Source organism: Harpegnathos saltator, unplaced genomic scaffold (genome assembly GCF_003227715.2).
Source record: "Harpegnathos saltator strain DR-91 unplaced genomic scaffold, Hsal_v8.6 scaffold155, whole genome shotgun sequence".
Lineage (NCBI taxonomy): Eukaryota > Metazoa > Arthropoda > Insecta > Hymenoptera > Formicidae > Harpegnathos > Harpegnathos saltator.
This window is the reverse complement of record NW_020229934.1, coordinates 163,415-176,861: the sequence shown is the minus strand read 5'-3', so window position 1 is coordinate 176,861 and position 13,447 is coordinate 163,415. Positions and strand designations below refer to the sequence as shown.

General features: G+C 39.1%; 2 protein-coding genes across 4 annotated transcripts; one reads left to right on the top strand and one right to left on the bottom strand.

Moving 5' to 3' along the window:
* Nucleotides 1-3,149: 3,149 nt before the first annotated feature.
* On the bottom strand, nucleotides 3,150-10,134 carry LOC105183269 (chitobiosyldiphosphodolichol beta-mannosyltransferase). Of its 2 annotated transcripts, none has more exons than XM_025296672.1 (14): nucleotides 9,764-10,134; nucleotides 9,342-9,684; nucleotides 8,946-9,193; nucleotides 8,691-8,801; nucleotides 8,495-8,609; nucleotides 8,246-8,391; nucleotides 5,683-5,724; nucleotides 5,164-5,287; nucleotides 4,961-5,011; nucleotides 4,615-4,689; nucleotides 4,382-4,536; nucleotides 3,944-4,050; nucleotides 3,586-3,814; nucleotides 3,150-3,441 (listed from the first exon to the last, which is right to left on the bottom strand). In XM_025296672.1, the coding sequence occupies exons 1-14, from the start codon at nucleotides 10,044-10,046 to the stop codon at nucleotides 3,284-3,286; spliced, it is 2,187 nt and encodes a 728-aa protein (XP_025152457.1). In that variant the 5' UTR covers nucleotides 10,047-10,134; the 3' UTR covers nucleotides 3,150-3,283. The 2 variants fall into 2 exon arrangements, with proteins under 2 accessions (XP_025152457.1, XP_025152456.1); XM_025296671.1 differs by having other exon boundaries at nucleotides 8,691-8,864; nucleotides 9,764-10,133.
* Nucleotides 5,731-7,856, top strand: hoip (NHP2-like protein 1 hoip). Of its 2 annotated transcripts, none has more exons than XM_025296673.1 (2): nucleotides 5,731-6,067; nucleotides 6,851-7,856. In XM_025296673.1, the coding sequence occupies exons 1-2, from the start codon at nucleotides 6,059-6,061 to the stop codon at nucleotides 7,229-7,231; spliced, it is 390 nt and encodes a 129-aa protein (XP_025152458.1). In that variant the 5' UTR covers nucleotides 5,731-6,058; the 3' UTR covers nucleotides 7,232-7,856. The 2 variants fall into 2 exon arrangements, with proteins under 2 accessions (XP_025152458.1, XP_011139566.1); XM_011141264.3 differs by lacking the exon at nucleotides 5,731-6,067 and adding an exon at nucleotides 6,085-6,648.
* Nucleotides 10,135-13,447: the final 3,313 nt, after the last annotated feature.

Here is a 13,447-nt window from a genome sequence, read left to right as displayed (position 1 = left end):
CAATAGAGCCATATGAGCGTTTTAACATTACTTATAAATACTAGTCACTGACTAGGTATACGCGAGTGAGGCGCGCGCGCCGGTCCTGAACGCTACATGGACAAGAACGTTTATTCATTAACTTTAACACGTTCTCCTGCAAAAAATTACTTGAACGCAATTTTGCTTAAGGAAAAAGTTGTTTATTTTAGCATAAAGTATCATGTCCTGTACTCCGAATGCGGGAATTTTGGATCACCCTGTATAGTAACATTGATTCATATAATCATAATTAAATAATAATAAGAAATATTGAATATTTATTTATACAAGTTTTGTTTGTTTCTATATAAAATTTATTAGTTTGTAAACTTTTTATTTATTTATGATATATTTAGGAAGGATAACATATCTTATCCTGCTGATATAAGAAAAGATAAGATTATCTTTTTTTTCTATTTTTCTATTTTTTTCAGTTAGGGTTACGACATTTGTAATGATCGTTAATTTATTTTGGACCCAATAAATAAATAAAAATTGCTATTAGATTATTACCAATATATATGAAAAAAATTATTCTTTTATTTTTCTCAAAAGCCGAATCTCACGAAAAATTGATTTCTCGTGTTAACGCTTTATCTTTATATGGAAAGTCAAGTACTTATTTAATTGTACCATCGATTTCATTAGACTCTGTATTATAAGTATAATAATCACGAGAAAAATTATGAATGTTCATATAAGTTTGGCAAGCACATTGCTTTTTTCAATAATTACATACTTATACATACTAGTCCTAACGATTTCATTATGATTAAAATATTTTCCCGGAATTGCCGCAATATAAGTTGTCGATATGTACGAGTAACCGAATGGTCTAACTCGTTAGTGTGCGCCTTTGCATAGCTAGAAATCCTTAGATTTTTCTCGGGCGGGAATTTGTGTTGTAGATATTTTTATGCTTTCACTTAGTTATTAGCGAATATAATCTTATTAGCTGTTACGGTGGAGTGCAATATGGCTCAGCCGCCTGAAAGACAGAGACAGACATCTGCAAATAACGGATTACCACTGATACCGGACCTTAAATGTACCACGAGCTGCATGTTTGCAAATTTTAATCCTTGCGCTACCAACAATGTCTGTAGTTGTCGTTTCCTTTAAGTACTAAGAACGACTATAATCGATCGATAAGAAACGACCGTATAGATTTCTTACGAACAGAGCTGTAGAATGGTATAACTTAATATATGTTTAAAGCTATTGTATCGGTCTGTGTGTGGTCGTTTTTATCGGCCAGAGTCATAGCGAAAGGATTAAAAGCGATAGTGGTTCGTGTGGATTAAAGTCCCTAATTGACATGTAATGTAAGAATAATGGATTCACATGTTTTTATGTTCTCTTGCTCTAAATTCGCAATGGTTCACGATTCCGATTTGATATCATTCGCCACTGAGGGGAGAGGTAGAAACACTACAACACTAAGCGATCGTCGTATAAGGCCATGTATTTCATATTTACCGTTAAGATAAAAGTAAAGAGAAATGGTAAGAGGAGGAAGCGACAGTGCGACGTGGCTGCGGTCGCATCGCGAGTGGTCGTCGATGAGTTTCTTCGTAGGAATTTGCAACTGCGACAGAGAGCGACTTTCAGGAAATGAGGATGAGATCGTAAGCCCGATCGTCACGCTGTTGCAGCTGTTTGCGCTAAATATAATTATGTATAATACTAATAGTACATAAATATATATCACAAATAGGCATTACACATAAAGAGGAGATTTATTAAAACGCGTATTCGCATACGCTCATATGTAACGGGAGAGATATTCGAGATGTGGCGCAATCTCGAATATATATAAATATATATATATAAATACATATATATATATATATATTACTATATAAGTATATTCGAGCGGATAGAGATATATATCATACTTACTATTTAAAGTAATGAAACCGGGGCAAAATTTGAGTGTATTGCAGGGTCAACCTCATAAACAGCATCGATCATAAGAAAAGATACGTAGATCTTTGTTATATCCTCAGGAGGACAAAACAAAAAAAAAACAAGTGAGAAAGAGCGAGAGAGTTGACGATAAAAGATGGAGAAGGGAATGATCCATCGTGAAATCTCTCGTACACTTATACGGGATAGACAAATATATATGTATAATATATATATTGCTCATGCTTATATACATTATGTATATATACTGTGTAACATACACAGGTGAGCTAATCACCACCAGGGGGGCAAACACGACCACAAACCCATTTTTCCTCGGAGGGAGGGGAAATGTACTTCCAACGAGAGAGATATGTAAAGAGTGAAAGGGGGAGGAAGGTAGAGAACGGGAGGGATAAAAAAAAATATGACTTGTCTGCTATATTGACCTCGGCATCATCCTTATGAGAAACAACATTATATAACATATAACAGGAATAAAGATAGAAATAATGTTTATATGAATTACTATTAATTATTATTAATGATAATACTATAATACGTTACAAGAATAAAAACTAAGAGTTGGTTCGTGCTTTTAAGAGGTTTAGTTTCGTGCTTGTTTAAAAAGATGAGAGAAGAACGTCAGCAAGCGCCAGGTCCAGACGTTTCCGTCTCTGAGTCGAGGTGTGCATCGGCATTATTTCGACGAAACGGTGTCGTTACATTACGCATCGTCGTGTTTTACGTAAAATACACACATCTCTTTGCTCTCGTCGAACGAGATATGATATTCACCGCACATGTGGATCGATCGATCGATGAGGACACTTTGGTTCGGAGCAGAAACGCGATGGAAATGAGACAGAGAGAGGGAGAGGGGGAGGGAGGGAGGGAGGGAGAGGGAGAGAGAGAGAGAGAGAGAGAGAGAGAGAGAGAGAGAGAGAAAGCGACAGCGAGCGAGAAATATGAGTAAATATGATTTACTTTAGATAGAACAAAATATGTATAGAATTTTATTATGCACCATTGTAATATTATGTATCCCAGTTGTGACACAATATACACTGGTGTTATGTTAAATGTGGAAATTACGCGTACTATCTTTTTGTTTGTTGTGTACGTCCCCCAGTGCTGTCATTCGTCGTGTCGTAACAATAACAACAATATTGTTTCGTAAAGATTCACACACGATTACTGGGTGATAGTTTTGTATGTCGATATGTCGCGCGCGCGCCGTACACATTTACAAAATTACTTTATATTATACACAAACGAGGAGATGACATTTGTATTTGTGAAAAAGAACGACATTTCTATCTTAAGAATAAAATTCACTCCAAGCTTACGTATATCACAGACCGTTCCTGCAAAACGAGCGGTCATTTTTCTTAAACATATAACACTGTAGATACGTGGAGCCCTGCGGGGCTGTGTAAGTGACAGGATAATTGTAGATCAGGCTACGTTCCTCCTCTTGCGGCGTGCTGAATCTATGCGAATTTCTGCGAGCTGCGGAGGAAGAGAGAAATTGATTTTACTCTACACGCATTAGATGAAGATCGTACGTGCATTCACACAGTGAATTGTACGACGTATGTTGCTTCGGCAGTCGTTCAATCGACAAGAGTCGAATATCTACGAGATGTCACTCACCCTCATTGATGAAGAAATCGGCGAAATATTGAGCTACTCGAGTAGCATTGATTCCATGGGGAATATTCTTGCCGGTCTTCCACTCGTAGATGTTCTTCTCTGGATGAAACTGCATACCGTAGAACGGATAGTTCTTATGCTCTAACGTAGAGATGAATTCCTGGCCTAGTTTATCATGATTGAGTGACATCACGCGAAATTCATTGATTAAGTTGACACGGCGCAGACTCTGAAATACGTAACGACAAAGTCGACGCCGCGATAATATTAATTATTCGTACGACTAATGAGAAGACCAATGTGTACGTTAATTATTTGAATCCAGATTTTTAATCAATAGTCTACAATAAGAAAATACCTCTTCTGTGACGCAAAATTGATGATAATTCGCCGTAACGCGTTCTAGTTTCAAAATCTCCACGATGTCCAATGGAGCATGTTTGAACAAATTGCTTTTGTTAAAGTCTGAAAAAGAAATCTATATATTTAATATCCTTCGAGGAAAGACCAGACATACAAAAAGATAAAAAACAATGGCACATGTTAAGAAAAATTCATTTAGGTGATTTTTAGTTGTAGAAATCATAGGATTTGTACGATAAGTTTTGAACGATACGTACTATGTCAACAGCATTAATTAGTATTCGAATGATTAACAGATAAAAAAGTTACGGTAGAACTTAACAAATTTTTAATAAACACGAGAACTTCTACAACTGAGTGTCACAGGTGTGAACATTGCTTTTTTTAAGATATAATATATATATATATTTTTTTTTTTAAGAAATAAGTTTACTAGGCTTGAATTCCAACGGAAGTGGCTGATTGAGACTGGAACAATTAGTCCTATGCTCAATACCATTCGCCGCAACGTACGTCAGCAGCTCGAAGCCGAGGCAAATGCCGAGTATCGGGAAATATTCGCCTTCGTCGTTGATTTTCTTCGCGATCCTATTAACGAGCAGATAAAAAATCATCCGCATCATCTGATGCAAATCTTACGGATTATTCTTAATTCAGTCTAACGACCTGTAAATTGCGGCGCCTGCATCGGCGTATCCATCACGCTGATTAAAATATGTTGCACCTCCCGGCCACAGGACTCTAAAAAAAGTTATTTTCCGTGTACAAAGTCGCATGAATAAAAGCTTAAAGATGGACAACTCCTTCATCTAGACAATTTTATACAAAAGAAAAGAAACAGTGTACTAAAACTATCTGTACGAGAGAATAATCTATTCGTTCTCAGTACCCCGAATAAAACGCTACGTCTCGTGACGCTTTTGTGTAAAAAGGAAGAAGTTCTAAGAAGAAAGAAACAAGATAAAACTCTTCGATTATTGGTTCATTTATTGTACATATTCGCGCTACGTACCCATTCACTTTGCTTAAGATATCTTCATAGTACGAATTGTTCTCACCGATCCTGCAAAGTTAGATGGTGAATACATTGAGAGTTTTGAGAAAAAGTAAAGAGAGGGGAAGAGGCGGATAGAAAGAAGGGAAAGCACCAAAGTTCGCCAAATAAATGAAAGAAGCAATGAAGTAACAAACGGTAAATAGTTTCACGGTGATTACCAGATCGGAACGGGTCGAGCACCAGCACCCTCGACGAACTTCACATACGACGCGGCGATGTAGCTGTGATATTGTCCGGGGTATTTCCGATCCAAGTTGTAATCTATCTCTTGCGTTAGAACACCTCGCAAGCAAACACGTTCTATTATTATTTCGTGCGTGTACAAACACAATATCTCCGTTATCCCAAATTATCCATACAGTAGATCTCAGCAAAAGCGATTATCAGCGCCAGATATCGCGCGAGTACTCTCAATAAGCATCATTTCGGAGTAATTTTTCACGCGACCGGTTTATCACGCACATCTCTGTTTATTATACAATCCATAATCATACGACTCGGTTCCCGATACGCGTAATGTAAACAATAAATTTAAATCGAATTCGAAGACGCTCTCTCATCGAATTTCGAACTCACTCGCTTGCTCGATTCTTGCGAGGATGAATCACAGGATCTTGTTTCTCTCAAACGAAAATCCACTTGATTATTCGTATGATTCTGCGCTAGCGGGAACTCACCTATTATCGGCCGGTCGTTCGACACCTCTTCGAACCTCATGTCTGTAAGCAAACATTGTGTCGGTAGGATCAGTTGATGGCACAATAATATTGTCAACAGTAACATCAGCATCAACGTCGTCACGGTGAACGCCATTATGACGGGCGTGGAAGCACTTCTCAATGCGAGTTTCGTTAGACGAATGACGCATCACCATCGCCGCCCGTCATTAAAATCTTTATCGCTTTAGTTATGTTCTTATCGCGTTTAAACTGCGATGTCTCGGCAAGAACAATATCGCGATACACGAAATCGTTATAAGTCGCAAGTGTTCCATTTGCACTATCTGCACCTTGCGATTTTTCTTTTCTTTCTCTTTACGTCCGATCCGCCGAGATGCACGAGGTAACTGTCCTAAAGCGTTCGCGAGCTCAGGAGCTTTCTCTTTCTGCGCAATTGCAAGATCCTGACTAGTCCACTCGGCGATTTGATATTGTTATTAGTCAAATATCACCTGCTTCGTTTTATTGAAATAGAAGTTACTGTTAATTATTCAATTATTGTTGAACGGAGTCTCGAACGATGACGTTAGTCAACGCATGAGCGTGAGTCTCTTTCGTCCTGCGCCTGGGAGAAGAACAATTATATCATATATAATCACAATAAAATGTAAAAAAGTAGCAACAAAATCAAGACCGATCTCGTTCGTGCGATGGTTTCGATTTTACCGCGTGTATCTCAGCATTGCCAATTAAAGACGAAAAAATTCGTTGGCGCCATCAAAACCAATTGTTCGCGAGAGAGAAAGAGAGGTGGAGGCAGAGAGAAACAGAGAGAGAGAGAGAGAGAGTAGATGCACAACGGAGTTCTGTTTATTCCTCAGTGAAGCGATTTTTACTAAATAATCGCTGAGAGGCCGTCGAGTTATCGACGATTACTGTAGCTGGCATATTTCCGATAATACGTTAATTCGTGAAAAAAAGATGGTGAGTAATCGTGATACCGTGGTACTTGCTGTTTCAATTGCGCCGTACGCCGCTTTATTTTGAGGTTAACCTCCCCACGTGTTTCATCGTGAACATATGCTTTTCCTTTCTTCTGCGGCAACAAAGTTACAATAGCACTTATCTATCGTTTCCCTGGCTAAGTTAACTCAGATTCACTGATATCATTATTTTTTTAATTAAGACGGACGAGGTCAATCCCAAAGCTTATCCGTTGGCGGACGCCACGCTCACCGGCAAGATATTAAACCTCGTTCAGCAGGCGATGAATTATAAGCAGCTTCGAAAAGGAGCAAACGAGGCGACCAAGACTCTGAATCGCGGCTTGTCCGAATTTATTGTGATGGCTGCGGACGCTGAACCATTGGAGATTCTGCTGCATCTACCTCTGCTCTGCGAGGATAAGAATGTGCCCTACGTGTTCGTGCGAAGTAAACAAGCCCTCGGACGAGCCTGTGGAGTCTCCAGGCCAGTAGTGGCCTGTTCCATCACAGTCAACGAAGGCTCGCAATTAAAACCGCAGATCAACGGCATACAACAGGAGATAGAGCGGCTTTTAGTTTAAATAGCATCTGTGTACCTGATTTACATACCTCATGTTTCATGAGAGTATCAATCTTCGTTGTTGCTTTGAGCAGAATAACTCGTGAAGATATTGAATCTTGTGTGAATGAAGATCTTGTTCTCAGAAAAGATCATACATCCTTTTGTATATCATAGAGTTAAGATAATAAAAAAAGAAACGCAACACCAGGTGCGTGCCTTGTGTTTGTGTGTTTAGAAATAATTTATATAGAGGATGTATCATGAGACTTGGTATTTGTGTTGAAAATATAGTAAATTAGAAATATAAGAAAAAAATTAGAGTTTTTGAAGAGCAATAGAGTCATAAGCTTCAGGACCAGTATAATTGATTTTCAAAATCCTGTTGAAAATTAATACATAATATTGATGGCTGAGTCATGTATTTCGCTCGAATTTTTTTATGCCGTACAATCGATTTATATATTCGTATTTTCTTCCTTGCACAGCCTAAAAAGTAAGATCCGCCTGAACGAACTCGGTTGAGTTTTGGCCGGCTGGTGTGCTTCTACTTTTAATCAGACAAATATATCACGCAGAATGGAGTATGCTGTTCATCGAATTGATAGACGCGATAAACGCGGATAAATGAGCAAAATCTAACGGAGTTCATGATCGCAACGCATTCGCTGACACCGTAGAATTTTTCACATTTATAAATTCGATGTCGAATATGTATTTGTGATGTCATTGACTTACTTTTTAATTGTATACTATGTAATTGAAATTATATAGTGTTGTAACCACACGCATACAAGCACGTGAGTATGGCCAAGTATATATTTGATATAAATTAACGAAATAAATAATATTCATTATCACAGATGCGGTTTTAGGATAATATCAGTGTAGGAAGATAATGAAGCGTTGGTTAAACGAAAGAAAATATATTAGCAAAATAAAATGAAATACAGAGGAGATCACTGCCGGAAACAAGAGAACAGTTTGTTATATACAACTAACCAATTAGTGTGCCATTGGAATTGATGCAACGCACCTAAGTTGTGTCGAAACTTCTTTTCCAGTTGTTGCTGCATCTCGTTATTAGGGAAATCTTGGAACCATGTCTTCAATTGTTGCGCCAATTCGTTCTCGTTCGCGAACACCAATCCGTTTTCCTCGTGTTGCACCAGTTCTGACAAACTATAAACATAAAGAGACACGCGTTTAATGACACAATTTGCTATAACGATAACATCGTAAACTTCATTCTGTGTGTGCAAATTATTGTATCCATTCAATGTACCAGTCGTAATTATACGCGCAGACCGGCAAGCAGCAACCGAACATGTCGAGCACTTTCATCGGCAGATCCAATCCGCTGGATGAGATGTGAAGGCATACACCTAAATCCGCGCTGGCTGTATGCAGATTGGCAGATATTTAAACTTATAATATATATAAATGAAATCGCGGTAGCGTGTAAACATATAATATGATACCTAGTATCTTTGGATAATCCTCATTCTCGAGCCACGGTGTCACCACTTTAACGTGTTTCCAATTCTTCAGATTAATTATGGCAATGTAGAAATCTTTTAATGGGCCTTTACCTGTTATCACACAAATCAAGTCTGGCAAATTTAATTCGTTATTTTCACATGCATTTTCATACTCTGTAAAAACAATACAGATTTTTTAATGTTATCTTGTATCTGTTGTATTTGTAATTATTCAATTGCAGCAGATAAATGCACCTTGTAATGCATTCAACAGTATGGAGAAATCTTCATCCTCTGTCCAACTAGTGCTGGACACGATAAATCCAGGTCTCTTTGGTGATAAATGCACACCATTTGATGAGCATTCAGTAAAAATACTTGAGTCCTTTCTAGAACCTTTAAATACATCATATTCTTCAGCTAACTTCAGCAGAAATTCGTGCTTTTCTGCCAGAGATATTGGGTGGAATTGATCCCCTGGTCTATCATGCAGGATATTTGCCCTATAATGGATACAAGATTTCATCATGAAAGAAAAGATGTATCAATTGATATCTCTATTATACAATTTCTAATATTCAGTTCAAGCAATTTTCAAATAAATATAAAATTTCTCATATATTCTAGGAAAAATATGTGAATAATACTAACTTAATGCTCCATTTTTCTTTCAAATCTTTCTGCATTGCTTTACTGACACACATGTTTAGTCCTACTCTACAACCAATTGTCATTTCAATCAGTTTTGCCAATTTGACCAAAGCATGATTCTTCCCTAAGCTTAGTGCCATAATTGAATGTGCATAATTGTGCCAATCAATTATAGATTGTACTTCCATCAGGACACAATAAAACCAGATTACTGGTATTGTTGGTATCGCAGGTGGATTCTGCATTATCAATGAATGAGGTATTGGTCTGCGAATTAATAACCAAAGAAGATTCACAGTTTGCCATAATACTTTGATTATGTAACTTAAAAGACGTGGTAATCCTACAAACGTGACGTTATTAATATCAATGTACATATCAATATAATAGACACAAAAGTGCATCAAGTGTTCGATTCATACTGTTTTGCAATTCAGGTGGAGACTGCAAATAATGAACCGATATATTAGCATTCTCGCTGATTTCCTGCATCGGCGTCGAACCGGGATAACCTATAATATCTACCACATAGTCTTGCTTGGCGAAAGAAATCGCATGGTACTGCATTCTGGGACTTCTGCCGACATCGCCGAGTACTACTACGCAAATATTCTTGCTGCATTTGAATCGTTGCAGATATAATTTACGTGCGATTAACAAAAATGACAAAAGTATCAACGTCAGACAGAACGCAACCATCAACATCTCTGTCAAAAGATGAAAATGAATAAACCATCGACGAATGACATCTGTAACGTCACCAAAAAATTTTTCCTCCCTAAATATAATTCCCCAAGACCAATACCCATATCAGAAAGAAGAAGGAGAGAGGTCACGGGCCACTTTTAGCCGAGCCCAGTGTGAGGCGCCCTCTGCATAACCGTGCATATCAACGACCGCGTTCAGTAGAACAAAGTGATCAGAGAGCGCTTAGTGATTATTGACTGTGATTGGAGCATTCTTTTAGATTCTTCATAGACCCAGAAGTATTTACCAATCAGGAGCGAGATTCAGTGGCAAATCTAGTAATGTTGTCTAACTGTTGAGTCTACTGAATGCAGCCGTTGGTTGCGTTCAGAAAACAAAGCGTTCACTGAGCGCTTTGTTTTCTGAACGCAACCATTGGGTGCATTCAGTACTACAACCGCTCACTGAGCGCTCAATGAGTTTTTACATTTGATTGGTATATTCCTTTAAGGCTCGTCTACATTAGCTGTAAGAGTAAAGCTAAGACTCCATGCATGCGGTGAACTGCGGCAAACGGTTGCGGTGACCAATCAGGAGGGAGGCGCAAGTCCGGTTGCGGCAAGCTCCGGCATGCGTCTGTCTCCTGATTGGTCACCGCAGCCGTTTGCCGGAGCTCACCGCATGCATGGAGTTTTAGCTTAAGGCTGTAAGGTTGCAAGGCACGAAATGAAATATTTTCATTCGCTGACAGCTTACGTTGCAGCCTTACAGCCTTACTCTTACAGCTATTGTAGACGAGCCTTTAGATTTAAAAATATACACCAATCAGATGCAAGAGCTCACTTAGAGCTCAGTGAGCGGTTGTAATACTGAATGCACCCATTAATTGTTGACATACTTATGTCATACCACGTATATTTCATTTCTCGCCTTTCGTTGTGAGTAAAGTCAACGGCACACGATGTTTATCTTCATGCTGGATTGCTTGCTGGATGAAAATACTGCGTCCTGATTGGTGCATTTCCGAAGATGGATGGAAATGCACCAATCAGAACGCAATATTTTCATTCAGCAAGCAATCCAGCACAAAAACAAGTATCGTGTGCCGCTGGCTTTACTGCGTAGGCGTGTTCCGCAGGCGGAGCAGCAGCTCTCTCATCTTTCTCGAGTCGGAATGCGTTCCGAAAGTCATTAAAAAAAAAGTGACAACCTTTATGTCCGCGACCGTGGGTGAAAGTGAGACAAACGTAGGTTTTCTCACTTTAACTTGTTGCACCAGTTCAACAGTGCAGACAAAACGAACAGGCCTAATGATTCAATTCGTTTCAAATATGCCTTGTATTCAATCGCAATCGATAATTTTTAAATGCGAACTTTCGTATTGAAAAATATTCACTTCTTCTCCTAATCGTTTTCGGAGGCATACAAGATTTTCACGTTCTATTCCCCGTCGCATTAAAAAGTATACACCCGCGATCCAATCTGAGAGCAGAATTCACGACAAAATCTCGTGAATGCGAAACAATACTTTTAAATACGACATTTTATACAGGACTAATATTTAATAAGAGCGCGACTAAATTCGCATAGGATGAAATTCCATTCTTTAACGCTACCATGACCTTTAATTATTCTCTGAAAACGGCGTCACAACTTACACTCTATACAATTAGTTGCTAACACATTTTCTAATCGTATACATTCCTCTTTAATTAACATAAAGCTAACAAATGTCCGATGCTTCGACAGAGTAATTTTTTTTATTTTCAGTAATCAATAAATAGAGTGCATCAATGTCGCGTACAGTTGAAAGGCCTCCTCGCATTCCCCTCGTCGTTCCGAAACCTTCGAGAAAACAAGAGACGCTCAAAGGCAAGTCTCTCTTGCTTCAACCGCCGCCGAGACCCGCAATGTTTACATCGCGCCGATTGCGTTGATCGGCTCGCGAGCGACGACACTTTTTGCCCTTCGTATTATAATACTCGCGCACCTCATGTATTCGACCTCATTCCATCAGCAGCAGCCGTGCGCGACGTTCTCGTCACTTCCGTCTCGTGTAATTAAAAGAAATATATCTCGTCGGTCCTCGAGATACTCAATCGGCATCGCGTCGGCATCTCATTCATTAACTGCACGGTTGAATCGCGAGTATCAGCATTAGAAGCGTGAGCGAGTGAAATCCGGAGGACTTCAGCAGTCGAGAAGCAGAACGCCGGCAGCGATACGTCACGTTTCCAGGTATGTGGAATCATTTATTACGCGAGAGGTCTCCGATAACGAGAGCGTACGTTTGACGAATTTTCCGGGAATAAGAAGTCGGAATTTCGTGCTCGGCATTCACAATCCGTCATCATCCGACTAGTAATCATCACTTTATGAATTTGCAATTACTCTCGTCAATCTCTGTCTGTCTATCTATTTATTGCGTTGTTGTATACAAAAGATATTGATCCAGACAGAGACAGATAACGGTCCATGGACGTGGATCTCGAATTCATCATGTTCTCAATCAAACATTCTGAATCATCCCCAATTCCTGTGTGAGAATATTGGTCTTGTGTAGAATATTCAACGTCATATCGCTTCTTAGACTGCGACCTTTTTTGTTTTCAGTCAGCGCTTCTTTCAAGTTTGTTTACTCTTGTTACGGGATCTGAATTTAAATGTCCATCCGTAAAAGAATATTTTCGAGAGCACACAACTGTTGGTGTCTCCGCTTCTTATTGTCATTTTCTTTCGTCAGCTCTTTCAAGAGTTCCTATCTAGACATTCAATGTCAATAAAGAAAAAAAATCGTAGCGAATATTCTCCACTCATCCCGACCAACCATTTTTTCTCTACCGCAGCTTACCAACCAAGAACGCTAAATTTTTGTTCCAGACGTTGCGGGAAGCAAGTCAGGCGGACGCGGATGCCGCACCGGAGGATTCGGTTCGGGCAGAGCAGGGTCGGCCGGAAGGTAAAGTTTACAAATTTCCTACACATCTGTGTTCAACTCTTTACGATCTTTGCCTTTGTAACTTGTTCCTCATCAGCTCTCTTGAAAGCTTCAAGTCCCATTTAAATTTTCAATGTTGGAAAATGAAAAATATAAAGATAAAAATTCCTTATCAAAATATATCCGTATTTTCGATTGGTCTCGATCAAAGATATTCTCTCTCTACCGCAGGTTATCAACCGGGAAAATTATTTTTCTGTTTCAGTTGTTGCAGAAAGCAACAATCCGGTGGACGCGGATGCCGCACCGGAGGATCCGGTTCGGGCGAAGCAGAGTCGGCTTGAAGGTAAGTTTACAAGTTTACTATAGTCCTCTGTTTGACTCTTAGCGATCTAGAGCTGGGATATAATTTCCGGCTCGACTTGAATTACGATCGCAGAGGGTAAACTACTTTTACTCGCCCGCACTCGTTGGTCAAACC